The 16,200-nt window shown below is 39.5% G+C and overlaps 1 protein-coding gene across 7 annotated transcripts in view; it reads left to right on the forward strand.

Annotated features, from left to right (window-relative positions):
- Positions 1-16,200, forward strand: part of LOC137277417 (protein unc-13 homolog B-like) — a 156,871-nt gene that overhangs the window by 104,111 nt on the left and 36,560 nt on the right. For all 7 annotated transcript variants that reach the window (XM_067809137.1, XM_067809131.1, XM_067809132.1 and 4 more), the window contains 2 exons: positions 7,625-7,710; positions 8,903-8,993. In XM_067809137.1, the coding sequence (XP_067665238.1) occupies positions 7,625-7,710; positions 8,903-8,993 (177 nt within the window). The remainder of the gene's footprint in view (positions 1-7,624; positions 7,711-8,902; positions 8,994-16,200) is intronic.

Genomic DNA, 16,200 nt, shown 5'->3' on the forward strand with positions numbered 1-16,200 from the left:
AAATCCTGTCTGTTCCATGCGTGGTACTCTGTTGGCCTAGTCAGCTTTCACCAGCTAGTACAAGCTGTAATTTTTGAGAGATTCAATAATAAAGTGTTTTTTATTGGGGTAGGGCAAAACAGTTTGATAATGTATGGATCAGTCCCACTTACATATTTAAACATATTGATATAACATATTGATCCCATATAGTGACTCATTTTGAATGTGTGATGATGTTTTCTGCTAGTTGATATGGTTGATATTTCATGAAAAAAGCACCCATGCATTGCTCTAAAATTCTGTTTGTGGATAGAATGTTAATCTATATCTTGGACTCATTGAGCTTATTTTATCATGTGGTGTGAACAATTTTCTGTCTGTAAGACCCATGAATGATTTACACCCCAGGCTATTCAAGTAGATCCCAGGCTGCACAGCAAGATTTCTGGCTATACAGTCACAGCCCAGACTACACAGCTACACCCCAAGGCTACATAGTAGACTTTATTCTACACAACTACACCCCAGGCTACACAGCTACACCCCAGGTGCCACAGCTACACCTAAGGCTACACAGTTTCACCAAGGCTACATAGATAGACTCCATCCCACACATCTGTACCCAAGGCTGCACAGCCACACCTTAACCTACACCACCACACCCAAGGCTACGCAGTTACACCCAAGGCTAAACTGCCGCACGTTAGGTTCCACAGCTAGATCCCAGACTACACAGCCACACCCATCAGCAGCGTCACCAAAAGCTACCAGTATTTGGTAATTGCAGTGTTCTTGGTATGTTTTCTCCATTTACTTATGTGGATCAGTCAGACATTTCTTTCTGATTGATCAATCAGTCACTATCAAATTATGTTCTCACAACTGTCTTGGTGCCTGTTCTTTCCAAGAAATACAACACTCAACAAGGGTTCAAGCACCATATTGTTTAAGAACAGCAATAATATCCTCTTAATCTGTCTTGGGATAAATAGATCTGCTAAGTCTGTGGTTGAACGTTTGGGGACAGTGTATATCCTTTCGCTGTTCAGGCAAGAAACAAAAGGAGATATTTCTCTCAAAACTCGAAAACCTTTATGGTTATGTCTCTTCTGTATGACAGTTTCAGTTCTTAAGCAGGCTATGTTTGGTGTAGATAAAGTCATCTGTAGTATAATATATAGCATTGACACAACTCTCTCACATTAATGTACATACTTAAATTTTACTTCCTTTTGAGTCTGCATTGACTGAAGAAGCTGTTGATATTTCTGTGTTTGCGAAATGTCACAGGTCTCATGTTATAACAACGTGGGCTGAAGGTAAAAACAGACAAGTGGCAAACATCATGACTGCGCTTCTTTCTGTCAGGCTTGCAACTCTCTGTGTTCACAATCTAACAAAACAGTGTTGACAACAGATCAACAGATTAAAAACAAGCATAGATAGCTTCAGGGTATTACTCACCATACTGACACATAATACAGACACACAGAACTCTGCTCAAGCATTACAGACATACTCCCAAACAATGTCAATGCACATTACAGACACACTCAACCCTGCTCAGACACATTATAGATACACTCACAGCCCTGTCCAGACATATTGCAGACATACTCCCAACCCTGCTCAGACACATTACAGACACACAAGCCTGCTCAGACACATTACAGACACACAAGCCCGCTCAGACACATCATATACACACGGAACCCTGCTCAAGTATGTTATAAACACACACCAACCCTGTCCAGACACATTGCAGACAGTCACAACCCTGATCAGACACGTTACAGACACATGACCAACCCTGCCCTGTCCCGTATTGGGATTTATTTATTCTCAGAAATCAAGAACTGATTAGTATCTAAAGTATTCATGAAGCTAAAATGTATTTGCTAATCATTACTGAACAATTACATGTGTATGCCTTCTTCACTACTGTTTCTGACACCTTTATTCACAAGAAAATATGGACTGCATTCTCAAAATTTGGCTTTAGAATAGGGTGCATTGAAAGTTTACCTACATGTTACTGCAGTTGTTGGTCTGGCATCACATACTGGGGCAGGATGTTCAAATTGTCAAACACAGAACTTTGGATATTTGTTGATTTGAACATTTGTCACCATACCAAGGACTGACGTTAAAGGACTGACATCTTAGAGTTTCATCACAATTTTGCCATATAGTTTGTAAGCCTGATTATGAAACACAAGAAGTATGTGATAACCAACTCACATTATACCTGCCAGGATTCATTCACAAGTATTTGCAGACACAGTTATCCAAGATGTAATTTGATAGCAGAGTTAAGCCCATTACATTTAAAAATATGAATGTTCTCTAGGGGATGAAATGTCTGTGATTGGCAGAGATGAAGTTAAAGGATATCCTATTGCCTTGATTTAAAATAGTATCTGCGTAGGCATCTTTCAATAAATTGAGTCAAACTCTAAGCAGGTGTCGTATGTCAGTCTAGTGGAATAACATCAGTGTTGTTGCTGGCTTAATGAGACCCGTGTCATTGGTTGATGGACAGGCAAACGTCATTAGAATAGATTAAATGCTGAGGACTTAGTTGAGCTAAAATCTGACCCCACTGACAGACTACCATGACAAGCATCCTTGATTAGAGCGGTATCTCAGACAGCCAGTGATATGTGTAACAAATCACTAACAGTCAACTTCTGCTCATAAGGTAACTAGTCATGGATTACGACATAGATTCATCTACTTTCGTCATATGATCGCATCAAGTATCTCCTCCAGGTGACCAGTCAGTGACTTGGGTAGCAAAATATCACATGAGGAACAACGCTTGAATGAAGGTGCTAATGTACAATTTCTAGCGCCATCAACGCTGACTATCTACTGATACAGTTCTTTATGGAAGTATGTACCATGTCTGCTAGAGACACAAGTGGAATCATCCTTCCACTGTCTCCTCATCGCCTACAGTAATCTGGAAAACATGATACCCTGACTGGTGACTGTCAGATGTCTTCATGAAAGATAGACAGTACCTGCAGCATGGATGACAACTCTGACCTCCACACAGATATTACTGTCATTGTAAGGGGGTCAGTTTGGTAGTCTAGTTCAGTGGAAAGTTTGTGTCAGCCCTTGTAGCATTACAGTGTGTCACCCATTATTGCACAAGTGTAAGATCTGACTGATTCCTCCCTTACATGATCTGATACCATATGCGTGTATGCCATTAAACTCTTGGACAACCCTCTGTATTCATAGGATATGACCTGAAAACACCATTTGGTAAATGGTTATTACCAATTGCTCACAATTAACATGATGATACTGAACAGCCTGTGTTGGATGTTTACTCCAGCTGGACAATACTGAACAGCCTGTGTTGGATGTCTACACCAACAGGACAATACTGAACAGCCTGCGATGGATGTCTACACCAACAGGACAATACTGAACAGCCTGTGTTCTATGTTTTCATCAACAGGACAATACTGAACAGCCTGTGTTGGATGTTTACTCCAGCTGGATAATACTGAACAGCCTGTGTTGGATGTCTACACCAACAGGACAATACTGAACAGCCTGTGTTGTATGTTTTCATCAACAGGACAATACTGAACAGCCTGCGATGGATGTCTACACCAACAGGACAATACTGAACGGCCTGTGTTGTATGTCTTCATCAACAGGACAATACTGAACAGCCTGTGTTGGATGTCTACACCAACAGGACAATACTGAACAGCCTGTGTTGGATGTTTACACCAACATGACAATGCTGAACAGCCTGTTTTGGATGTTTACACCAGCTGGACAATACTGAACAGCCTGTGTTGGATGTTTACATCAACAGGACAATACTGAACAGCCTGTGTTGGATGTTTACATCAACAGGACAATACTGAACAGCTTGTGTTGGATGTTTACACCAACATGACAATGCTGAACAGCCTGTGTTGGATGTTTACACCAACAGGACAATACTGAACATACCTGTACTTACCAGTAGGGTCATGGTAAACCACATCCTTCCATCAGGGTTATTTGAAGTCTTCCTTTGGGATTGTACTGAGCAAAGTTTTCTGAACAGAGAATAGGGTCAGGGTCAGTTTGAAGAAAGGTGTTTTATCAAAGACATACTGATGACACCCGGTGGTCTAATATGTACACAGATTTCATGCTATGCTCAGAATGTACCATCACATCCCACTGGTGCACATAGCAGTGTAGTCTGCAGACTAGACAGACATATGTTTGTCTTAATCCATAATTATAGCTCTTCATAATTACAGCATAATTATCTGTCACAAGCAGTTATTTTGTTGCTAAACCAGTGATGGTTATTAATGCATATTAATGGCATCATCTCTGAAGCGCACTATAACTGTCAGTGATTCAGATGATTATCAGCAGAGCTAATTGTTGGCAGCCATTGTTTTAAGCTGAATATAAGTGTACAAGATATTCTTGTCATAGCCACTTGTCGACAGTTTGGGATATGTTGAATTGAAGAAGTACTCAAAGGATGATGATTCCCAGGCCAAAACACCAGAAAACTACACCGCATCATCAGGTCTAAAGGGCAGCAGATTTAACATTGTCTGTTTGAAGAGATCAAGACATACATAAATGTAATCAAGCCTTGCCTTCATTTCGACTAAAATCCAAGTCAATTATCCAAGGAGTAATCCTGCAGAATTTGGCTTGTGGCAGTCTCAGACAGCTGCTGATATTCACAGCCAGTTACTTCTGGCCAGCATGGGCGCCATGATGGACAGAATACACCCAGCTGAAAGCAGCATGTCAACAGTGATGAGCAAGACTGAGGGTGATTGGGTGTATGTTCCTGAGGAAGAGGACCTTACATGCAGACCAGCCAGCCTTGATCTTTACAGGCAAAATTCGGCCAGATTTGAAGCCAAGACATGGAGACGAACATTTAGTCGGCATGCTCGGCCATCATGGCAGAAGAGAAAACTCGATGATCATGATGCCATTGAGGAGGAAGTTGCAACTCTGTCATCCATCGAGGATGGGACAGCAAGCAGGAGCTGTTCCAGCAGCCAAGACATGAGTGTCCCACACACTGAAGACTCCACCAGCTATTCTTCAGACACTTCGGTTCAGTTGCGTCTCATGAGAACCAAGACTGTTGCTGTGTGTCAGCATGCTAAAGGTCATCGGATTTGGTCTAGAGAAGCAGCATATAGTGTGGAGGTATGTCTGTAATGTCAGTGGAATAATATTAGTATTTTATGGAGCAATTGGCTGTAGAGCTATGTATACATAATGTAGGCAGACAGGCTCTATACAGTTTCAGTTGGCCTTGAACCTTGAGAGATATTGAGAGATGTAAAATCATGTGGTTTATTGAACATGGCCATATTGGACTGGTTTGGTTGTTAGAATAACTCTGTGGAATCAGTCTGACATTGAAGTTTGCGAAACTGTATGCTTTGAAATTGATACATTATTAAACCATTTTTGTCTACAGCTCACGTTGAATTTCCTCTTTTGTATAACCCAGTGTTTCAGAACCAAGACCTTGCACACATGTCATTGTTCTCTGGACATGACAAAATCATAGAAAGTTGTATCATGCGCTTTATGTCTCTGTTTTGAAAGGGGGTAGTCTTGTGGTTATAATTTTCACTCATCATGTCCAAGTCCAGGGTTCAGTGCCCACATGGGTACAATGTATGAAGCCCCTTTCTGATATTCCCAGCTGTGACATTACAGGAATATTGCTAAAATCTGCAGCAAACCAAACTCACCCACTCTTTACACTAAAATATATCTTCTCTTATGTTCAAATAGTAGATTCTGATTGGTTAATTTTCTATGTTGCTGATCTCAGACATGGTAGAAATTTCATGCATCCAGTTAAAAAATGAACTGAAACTCATCTTAAGTAATCTGATTATTATGCATAAAGTTTCTTAAATTAACCAGTGTTTACTTGAATGCAATCAGTAATTGGAAGTATATCTGTTCATTCATGTCATCTGCCTATTGTGTTGCTATTTAGTAATCACAAGTGTAGCAAGTTTTGCTATCTCACGTATACTCAGATTGTGTAATGAACTCTGTGTGTGTGGGCTCAGATTAAATGTGTTCACATACATTAGGCCTTGGCTTTGAGTCAGAACATTGTATCTGACTGGGTTGGCCATGTTGCAGTATGGAGTGGGTTAGCCCAACAAAACCATTATTTGTACACACAGCCAGAGCTGTACACATACAAGTGTCTTCACTATGTTAGTGAAGTAATCTGGTACATGTTTTAAACCCATATTCACCTAGTTGTTCATTTTGCGAATATATAGAACAGTCATGTGCATGTAGAATCCAAACGTGTTATACATCTTAGACCTTTTATGGATTAGCCAAGTACGTATTTTAGTAAACCCTTTCACATCCAGTCGTAGTTGTAGACTCAAAAATATTGTGCTAATGAAAAGGTCATTCAGATCTATTAAGTTGTCATGTGCAGAGACTGTCGACTGCCAATGTTAAATTGTTCAATTTTGTGTGGTATAATAACTGATAATTGCCTGCATATGTATCTCGTGGTGAAAATATGCTGTATTTCATCTGCCCAAAGTGACCTTCATCTGCAGTGTAGCATTGAATGTAGTGGTGATGCTGCTTCACATGTTTTACGACACTACTGATCTAGGATGCTTAGGGAACCTTTGATTCCAGCTGGAGCATCATAAATAATTGCTCCAAGTACTCATGCATTGCAGACAAGGATACTTTGAATGGCATGTTGACCTACTACAAGGATGAACGCTCTGTCAGTAATGTATGATGATAGCAGCTTGACTTATTCATGACTGTGCACTTAAATTGTTTTTTGGAATAGTTTCTGTTTAATATCATTTTAAATGGGTATATTTTGAATTTATCAATGTATTTCAAGTTCATAAAAATACTGTTTACCAAAGAATGTCACTAACTTTACATAGACAAGAATTCTATTCCCTTCAGTGATGATGATCTTGTAGGAACATGATGTAATTAGATACAATGTTGAAATGTTGTTGACAACCTTGTAGTAACATGTTAATAACTTTCTTGAAACATGACTGTTCTTTACAGTGTTTTTAGCTTGTTAGCAGTGCGACTGTTCCTTCATAACTTTGCAGAAACATGAAACATATGACTCTTTCTTATAGTAGTGGTAACTTTGTAGCAGTGTTTGTTTCAACATTGATGACAATCTATTGTAACACTTGCAAATCGGTTCCTTACAATGCTGATCACTTAGTGGTTCCTTTGACTAATCCTAACAAAGCCTCACCCTGGTTCCAGAGATTCATCATGGTGGCATTTAGCTCTTTGAGACCTATGGTTTAACTGGGCTTATTTGGTGGCACATTGTCCATTGTCTGACTTTCCTTCCCACATGTAATCCACAAATGTCTTCCACATGGCAGAAGTAATTAAAAGGGGAATTTTACAGGCCATCTGATACTGCTGAGGTTCATCTTGTTGGTAACATTCAATAGCCCCTGTGATCAGGAAGTCTCTGAATTGCATGAATTCATTATCATGGCCGTTATTAGTATGGGAAAACATTTAGGACATTTTGAAATTTTGTGCTTGAGATCTCCATTTCTGTTTTAACTCAAATCGTCTGTTTCAGAGTGGATCACTGATGGGAGGTGACGGCGAGTATGGTGATGATGATTATCGCAACAAATACTCCTGGTCACACCATGCCAATGGAGGGTAAGCCAGTTCAACTGTTTGCTTGCTGTTCTGATCAAATGTCATCTAACGTGATCTGTAGTACACAAAATTGAGTTCTTCTGCAACAATGATAGACAGATATCACAATCACAGGACCTCCCCAGGGCTGTGTACTATCACCTATGTTATTCATGCTCTACACCAGTGACTGTCAGTACTTATCCCAACTATAAAAGAGTGATATTGCTGACAATACAGCCACAGGCAGCCACTTTTCAAGAGCAAGGACTCAAAGAGGAAGTGTCTGGATTTACAGAGTGGTGCAGAGATAACTTCCCAGTCATTACTGTCCTTCGCAGGAAGAAATCGAAAAAGATATTTGCTTAGCAATCACATTGCTATAGAAATAATGTTATGGTAGTCACAAGGTTTTTTTGTCTAAACATAAGCTAAGGAGACATGTCCATCTGATGATGCTCATGTTGCTTGAATTTGGTGACTCTAGAGCATTACTAAAGGAGACCTCTTAGTACATATACAGGTTACGCTAGTTTTGTGGGAATGTTGAGAGGAATGACACTTTATGTGTATGACACCTTGTCTTACGTTCATGTGAAATACTTTATTGTCATTGGTCAATGCCACTCCCAGTCAGACGGTGACAACTGAAAAAAATATTACTCACTGCCACGGTAACAAGCTCAATGCTGTGAAGCTGTATCACTAACAATCATATGACATCATACGATAAAGTATGCAGTGCGCAGAGTGAAAAAAATACTATCTGTTGTTTGTGAGTTCAGTATGTACATACTTATTTTACCGATTTTCACTGTTTTATTTAAACTATTTTATACGTTGCATCATTTGGACACTTAGTAGAAACATAACTAGCCATTTTTATAGCAGTTTTAAGCTCTAAGTTTGTCAGAATGTTTCAGGTTTTTTTAATCCAGTTGAGAGGCAAACACCATTTTGTTTACATATCGGCAGTGAGATTATCAATCTTCAAAATAAAAATGATAAATTTTGTACATTCATTTAGCATGTGAATTATGTATGTTGTAAGCTTCTCCCTTAAGTAATACAATCTGACGTAAGCCTTTTTGTAGTAGTGTTATCTCTCACCTACTACCTCAAGTGACGCTGCCAAACAAGGATGACAAGGGTGTATATCAGACCATATTACCCTTGAGAGAAGCATACAACTTATATTATGTGTGTGTTTCAGCCCCCCAGAGCACAACCCATTCTACACCAGCATAGACAGCATGCCAGAGATTAAGCCTCGTCGCAAGTCCATCCCACTAGTCAGTGACTTGGTGAGTGATCCCTCTTTCATTCATCTGATGAAGCCTTGAACTCTGGTTATTCATTTTGCTCTGAAAGTATATTTTTGTATACACTGTTTAGTCTCAAGTGACCTTCAGGCGCACTGAACCTGTTATACAGGTATTTGTTGAACATATATGCTCCCTAATACTTGTTGATTTTTCCTTTTCTAAGATAATTCCTGTATTTTGATGATGCATCCACTGTGTGTCGACAAATTGCCTGACTCATGTATCTAGCTTGTAGCCAGTACTGTTTCTTCCTTTTGCACCAGAATGTAATCACACTTCAGTAAAATAATTTGTGTTTTCAATAAATCTATATTTTCAAGTTTGCTGAAGTGGTTCAGAGACCATTTTGGCAAAGTTGCATTACTTCATAGCAACAGTGCTGGCATGGTGATTATTGGGTGATGTCAGGTTTTCCTGTGCACCTTCAGGTGGAGACAGAGTCTGGTACCCATGGATGTATTAAAAGATTACTGATAAGGGTATTAGGTGACCACAATGGATTGTTCTTGGTTTGGTGACCTCCCAGAATGACTATATTTCTGTGTAACAGAAGGTGTGAATTTGTACCTAGACCACAAGGATCAATTCTCACCACTGAGTTTTGCTTGTCCAAGCTTTTGTCAAGAAAGTAGTTGCTGCGTGTCACTAATATTGCTCACATGTAACTAGTAGTTGATTCTGTGACTGACCATTGATGTCCGCTGACTGCCCACTAACCCAGTCTTGTTCTGTTTCTTCCTGTGTGTACCCAGGTACTCAAGGTATACCGCCGCAAGGCCCAGGACCGACTCGGAGTACCATCATGGAAGGAGCAGATCACATTGCTTGGACAACCCCCAATCATGTCCCACACTAATTTTATGATAATTGTTTTGGCAGAAACTAACTTTTCTACATTGTCCATGCAATTGGTACATCTGCCTCCAGCACCATGATGAAGACTCCCTTTTTTTCCCTCAGTGTGATTGTAACTACAGGTCTTACACTGAGCCAGATCTAAAGGGGAACCCAAGACACATGTGATGTGCACAGTTCATTTCTAAATGTCTAACATTCAAAAACTCTAAAGGTCTTACCTATAATGTTGCAACTGTTGAAGGTTCCCCTTCAGATTTTGTTTATCATTTCTTAATATCTGTTTCGTCTTACTTCAAGTGTAGCAGTTTTTTAGAGAGATCAGTCCATTAGTAGTGACACTTTCCATTCTCGAGTGGTTTTGATGCATATCAGTGCACTGAACACACAACACAGACTGTGTACTACAATGCTGAGTTAGCCAGAACATGGTACGGGTTGGGCTGATTCTGATCAATTCAAGGTTCATTTCAGTGTATAGTTGGGCAAGTAGGTGGAGAGGGTAGATACCATCAGAATGAAGACAGATTCATTGTTGGGAAGGCTAAATGTCAGTGCAATTTGTAGACGATATAGAACAATATTTTATGGATAACAACTTCTTTATTTCATAAGTGCAACATTTTGATAGAGTTTCTTGTACTGCTGTCAAGGTATAAGAAACTGTATCAAAATGTCGCACTCACGAAATATAGAAGTTGTTATCCATAAAATATTGTTCTGTATTGTGTGTCTCAATATCTAAAATGCCACTCAATCAAGCAATTTATAGAAAATGTGTAGACAAGTACATGGAGGGGAATGGAAGATATCAGCGCAAGGAGTAGACAGGGTCTTTGGGCTTACAAGATGGGTAGAGAGGGTCAATGGATGTGAAGAGAAGACAACTCTTTTTATAGACAAGTTTCCTTGATTATAAGGGTTAGATGTCAGCTAGATCTGGAAATGGGGTCTAAGGGTTTAAAATATGAACACTCACCAGATTTGCAGACAGGGTCCTTGTTTAGATAAATGTAGACCTAAATGGATTTATTCAGCAAGATTCACATAGAGGCACGGGTGCAGGTAGTAAGTAGACAGGTACACACTAACCAGCTGTAACTTGATACAGTGATTGTGTTTAATGCTTGATGGGATTCACAACGCTGGCATTCCCTTGCAGTTACGCACCGTTATGAGAGCAGAAGCTGGTCTACTCAAGAATAAAGTAAATATGTGCTCCACATCAGTGGATGCTAGATGTTTTAAGTTCAGTTACCAGTTTTTTCTCCCTTGGTTTATTAGCATGACCATGCACGATGATGAACAGAATAGTTGCTATATCCCCTAGACTTTTGCCAGCAGTAGAAGTGTTTCCAGTGGAATAGCCCCTCTTGATTTGTCAGCTGAAAAGTAGTTTGGACCATTTCTGTATGTGTATAGATAAAATTGATTTTGCATGATGTTTGTGAATTCGAGTTCATTCTTGCGTTTGTGTGGTTTAGAGTGAAATAGATGATTTAGATTTAGGAATATTAAATTATGAATTTTGAATGTACTCTTCATCCACTGTGACAACTGTGCAGACCAGCAAGGAGGGAGGTAAGGCTTGCTGGAATGGTTGTGAGTCTTCATTGAGGTAGGTAAGGATTTCTGGGGTAGGTGTGACATCATGATGGGAGGTATGGTTGGCAAGGGTGGTTGTTAGGATTGATCAAAGGTGGTTTGATGACTGTCTGAATTAATTAAAGGAGTGAAGGTTGGCAAGGGTGGTTGTTAGGATTGATCAAAGGTGGTTTGATGACTGTCTGAATTAATTAAAGGAGTGAAGGTTGGCAAGGGTGGTTGTTAGGATTGATCAAAGGTGGTTTGATGACTGTCTGAATTAATTAAAGGAGTGAAGGTTGGCAAGGGTGGTTGTTAGGATTGATCAAAGGTGGTTTGATGACTGTCTGAATTAATTAAAGGAGTGAAGGTTGGCAAGGGTGGTTGTTAGGATTGATCAAAGGTGGTTTGATGACTGTCTGAATTAATTAAAGGAGTGAAGGTTGGCAAGGGTGGTTGTTAGGATTGATCAAAGGTGGTTTGATGACTGTCTGAATTAATTAAAGGAGTGAAGGTTGGCAAGGGTGGTTGTTAGGATTGATCAAAGGTGGTTTGATGACTGTCTGAATTAATTAAAGGAGTGAAGGTTGGCAAGGGTGGTTGTTAGGATTGATCAAAGGTGGTTTGATGACTGTCTGAATTAATTAAAGGAGTGAAGGTTGGCAAGGGTGGTTGTTAGGATTGATCAAAGGTGGTTTGATGACTGTCTGAATTAATTAAAGGAGTGAAGGTTGGCAAGGGTGGTTGTTAGGATTGATCAAAGGTGGTTTGATGACTGTCTGAATTAATTAAAGGAGTGAAGGTTGGCAAGGGTGGTTGTTAGGATTGATCAAAGGTGGTTTGATGACTGTCTGAATTAATTAAAGGAGGTATGGTTGGCAAGGGTGGTTGTTAGGATTGATCAAAGGTGGTTTGATGACTGTCTGAATTAATTAAAGGAGTGAAGGTTGGCAAGGGTGGTGAAGATTTGCTGAGTTGTTGCCAAGGTGCTTGTCAGGATTCATGGAGGAAGAAATGCCGTTTTGGGTATTGTTGTTTTGATTTTAACAAGAAAAGAATGGTTTTGTTGGGATGGTTGTTACAAGGGGCATTCAAAAAGTAGTTAGCCTCACTTAGACAGTTATACAATTACAGATGTTTTTATGTTTTATTTTTCTACATATTTTTCTACATATAATATGTTTCATCCTCACAATCCCCATTTTGTTAGACTTTTTATCTTGGTACCCCTTGAAAAGACATAAAATCTGCAACAAATGCATCACAATCTTCAGGAAACAAATATGCAAGGAATATTTTGAAATAGGCAAAGTCCGTTGGAAGCAAAATTAGCTTTTAAAGTGCATAAAACTGCTATTTGAAACTGCAGTCACTGGTTAAAGTGAAGAATCCACCCTTCATGTTTAATGAAAAAAACTTGTTTTGAAGACACTACACACACCCCTCTCAGATGACTTATTGATAAGGACTGAACTTATTCTAATGTTTTCACTTATTCATACATGATGCCATGGATTCAAACTAAATACTGAATGACCACATAAGTATCAACTCTCAATATACAGGGAATGGTGCCAGCTTGAATATGTGGACACTGTATTTTTGAAAGATTAATATGGAAGTGTCCTTTAAAACCAACACCCATCTAAATATAAATCAAACGTCCCAAATCTTTGTATGCTGATTATGACAGGTAGTCATTAAATACTATACTGAACGTATTGTAGGTATGATATTATCTGAGCACATGACATTATCCAAGAGGCAAATCCTTTTCACATTTCTGCAATTTATAAAGATTATATTCTTGTCATTTATCTTGTTAACCACATTACCCACATTTGTGAAACTTTGTATACAGCTTCAGTTCCTTTTGGCTTGTATTCCTTCAAAATAAGATGGAAGCTTTTAATGCTTTGGACATAGAGAATATATTTAGACTGTCTACTTTTTGAACACCCCTCATAGGATTTACTGAGGAACGAATGGTTTTGCTGGCATGATTGTCAGGATTCATCTGTGGAGATAATTATATGCTAGGGTGGTTGTTTGGAGTTACTGAGGCAGGTGAGGATTTGCTGGATTTGCAGGATTCATTGATCCATAGTTTTTAGCTATGCTGACATAGCTATACTGGGTGTTGTTTTTCCTTTATTGACTGATTGGAAGGGTAGCCTAGCCCTCCCCAAGAGATTGAGGCGTTGTAGAGGGTGCAGAAAGTTTGGAGGACTGTTCTGGATAGTATTGTGGTTCTTCACTGAATTCTTTGGAATTTTTACTTGAGAAGTTGCTAGAATTGATTAATTTGATGGGGAGAGATTTTATGTATTGTTGTGAAGTTTCAAGTTTAGAATGCCTCAATGACTGTTAGTGGTGACATTGGTAAGAACCCAATTAGACTGAATCCAATTAGATTTAGATTCTAAAGATGTTTGTAGTTACGTCTAAATTTCACAAGTAGGCTCAAGATGATTATGGCAAAATGCACAAAAACTGTCTACAAGTGTCGGCACCATGGAGATGTGGCTTGGGGTGTTGGATGGACACCATGGAGGTATGACTTGAAGTGTCCATATCAGTGTTGACACCATGGGATGTAACTACTTGTGGGGTTGATGGTATGGTGGACAGTGTTTATGGTTAGACTTTGTGGTTGATACTTCAAAGGATTGACTCCAGATTGTCATGACAGAGGTAACAGTTTTCAGGATATTTGTATTCCTGGAGGAAGAGTTTATGTTCAGGTTAGGTTCTCTGGTTTGTGGAGTCACAGGATATGGTCATACCATTGGCTCTGAATGTTTCTTTGACATCTGTGCATCAATTAGGTCTGCACCATATTAATAGTAAATACCAAACTATTTTTCAACTTCCTTGTTTCACATGAAGCGTAATATGTTATTTTGTGAAATGAGAAGCTGGACATGTAACATTATACATTAGTAGCTCACTGTGTGCCCAGTTATGTTTGTTGGTACACTTAGTAGGCAAGTTTTCCCTTAAGGAGGGACATTGTGGCAAACATTCTCCATCATTTGTACATGGTCATCCTGGTCTTAATGAAGTATCCAGGGATAAGAAATATTACAAAGAGTAACCTTGGAGGAGGCATAGACTCTGATGATTAAGATAGACAAACAATGATAGGGATGTTTCAAAGTGTGACTTTGGTAAAAGTTTACATTACATTTATGGACCTACAATTCATGTAGGTGTATATGGATATAGCATCACCTGTAAGTAATAAGAAAGTTGCACATTGCTAATGTTTAATTTTGAAGGGAAAATATAACATTTTGTTATGCTATTGTTTAGCATGGGTAGCATATCGGTTGAGTAGGTGTTTGGGTAACTTACATTGTGATGTAGGTATTGCAGAGAGTAACATACCAGATGATGTAGGTACTGGGAAAGGTATACCAACTAAGGTAGGTATCAAGGAGGGTAACATACCAACTAGTGTAGGTCTCAGGGTGGGTAACATAGCAGATGATGTAGGTACTGGGAAAGGTATACCAACTAAGGTAGGTATCAAGGAGGGTAACATACCAACAAGTGTAGGTCTCAGGGTGGGTAACATACCAGATGAGGTAGGTACTGGGAAAGGTATACCAACTAAGGTAGGTATCAAGGAGCGTAACATACCAACAAGTGTAGGTCTCAGGGTGGGTAACATACCAGATGATGTAGGTACTGGGAAAGGTATACCAACTAAGGTAGGTATCAAGGAGGGTAACATACCAACTAGTGTAGGTCTCAGGGTGGGTAACATACCAGATGAGGTAGGTACTCTAAATGATATACAAGCTCTGATAGGTGTAAGGAGGATAACATAGCACCTAGTCTTTAAAGGGCATTTAGAAGTGAAATACATGGATATCAACTTCTTTATTATGGGAACACATCGTTTCAGAGTTAATGCTTACTCCTTCATCAAGTGCCAATGTTACCCTCCTTCATAGCACCTAGTGTAGGTATCAGGGAAGGTAACATACCAGCCAATGTAGGTATCAGGGAGGGTAACATACCAACCAGTGTAGGTATCAGGGAAGGTAACATACCAGCTAGTGTAGATATCAGGGAGGGTAACATACCAACCAGTGTAGGTATCAGGGAAGGTAACATACCAGCCAGTGTAGATATCAGGGAGGGTAACATACCAGCTAGTGTAGGTATCAAGGAGGGTAACATACCAGCTAGTGTAGGTATCAGGGAGGGTAACCATCTGAAGTTCTGGGAGGAGGCATTGCCCAGCCATGGTAGTACACAGTCTGCACTCTTACAAGCATATTTTATACTTTTAACACATTTTACCCAACAGTTTAGAACTTTTCTGAGTGTGTTGGCAGTTTTTCTTACATTTTGACTAGTCCTCCACTATGTGTGAAATCTTGCATGACCAGCTTTAGACTCCATCATCACTGTCACAACTTCATTGCATCTTCCCCTATGTATCCACCTTCACACCCCGCATCACATAGCTGGTGAATGAAGACTCTAGATGGGTCTTGGGGTCCAGCCTGTCATATGTATCATTTTTACATTACCAGGAACATTATGGTACACTTTTGATACTCACTGTTATGTACCTGTATCAATACCACCTTCTACTTCTTCATACCTGTGTTTAGTCATGGTAACGGTAAACATTTTTCAGAGCATCATGAACAAAAACCGTTGGTGTGCCATAGCTGGCAAAGTTGTTATTCCTTTTTTGAAATATTACTTCCTTCCAACTGATACTTCT

The sequence above is a fragment of the Haliotis asinina genome, chromosome 3, assembly GCF_037392515.1.
Source record: "Haliotis asinina isolate JCU_RB_2024 chromosome 3, JCU_Hal_asi_v2, whole genome shotgun sequence".
NCBI classification, from domain to species: Eukaryota; Metazoa; Mollusca; class Gastropoda; order Lepetellida; family Haliotidae; genus Haliotis; species Haliotis asinina.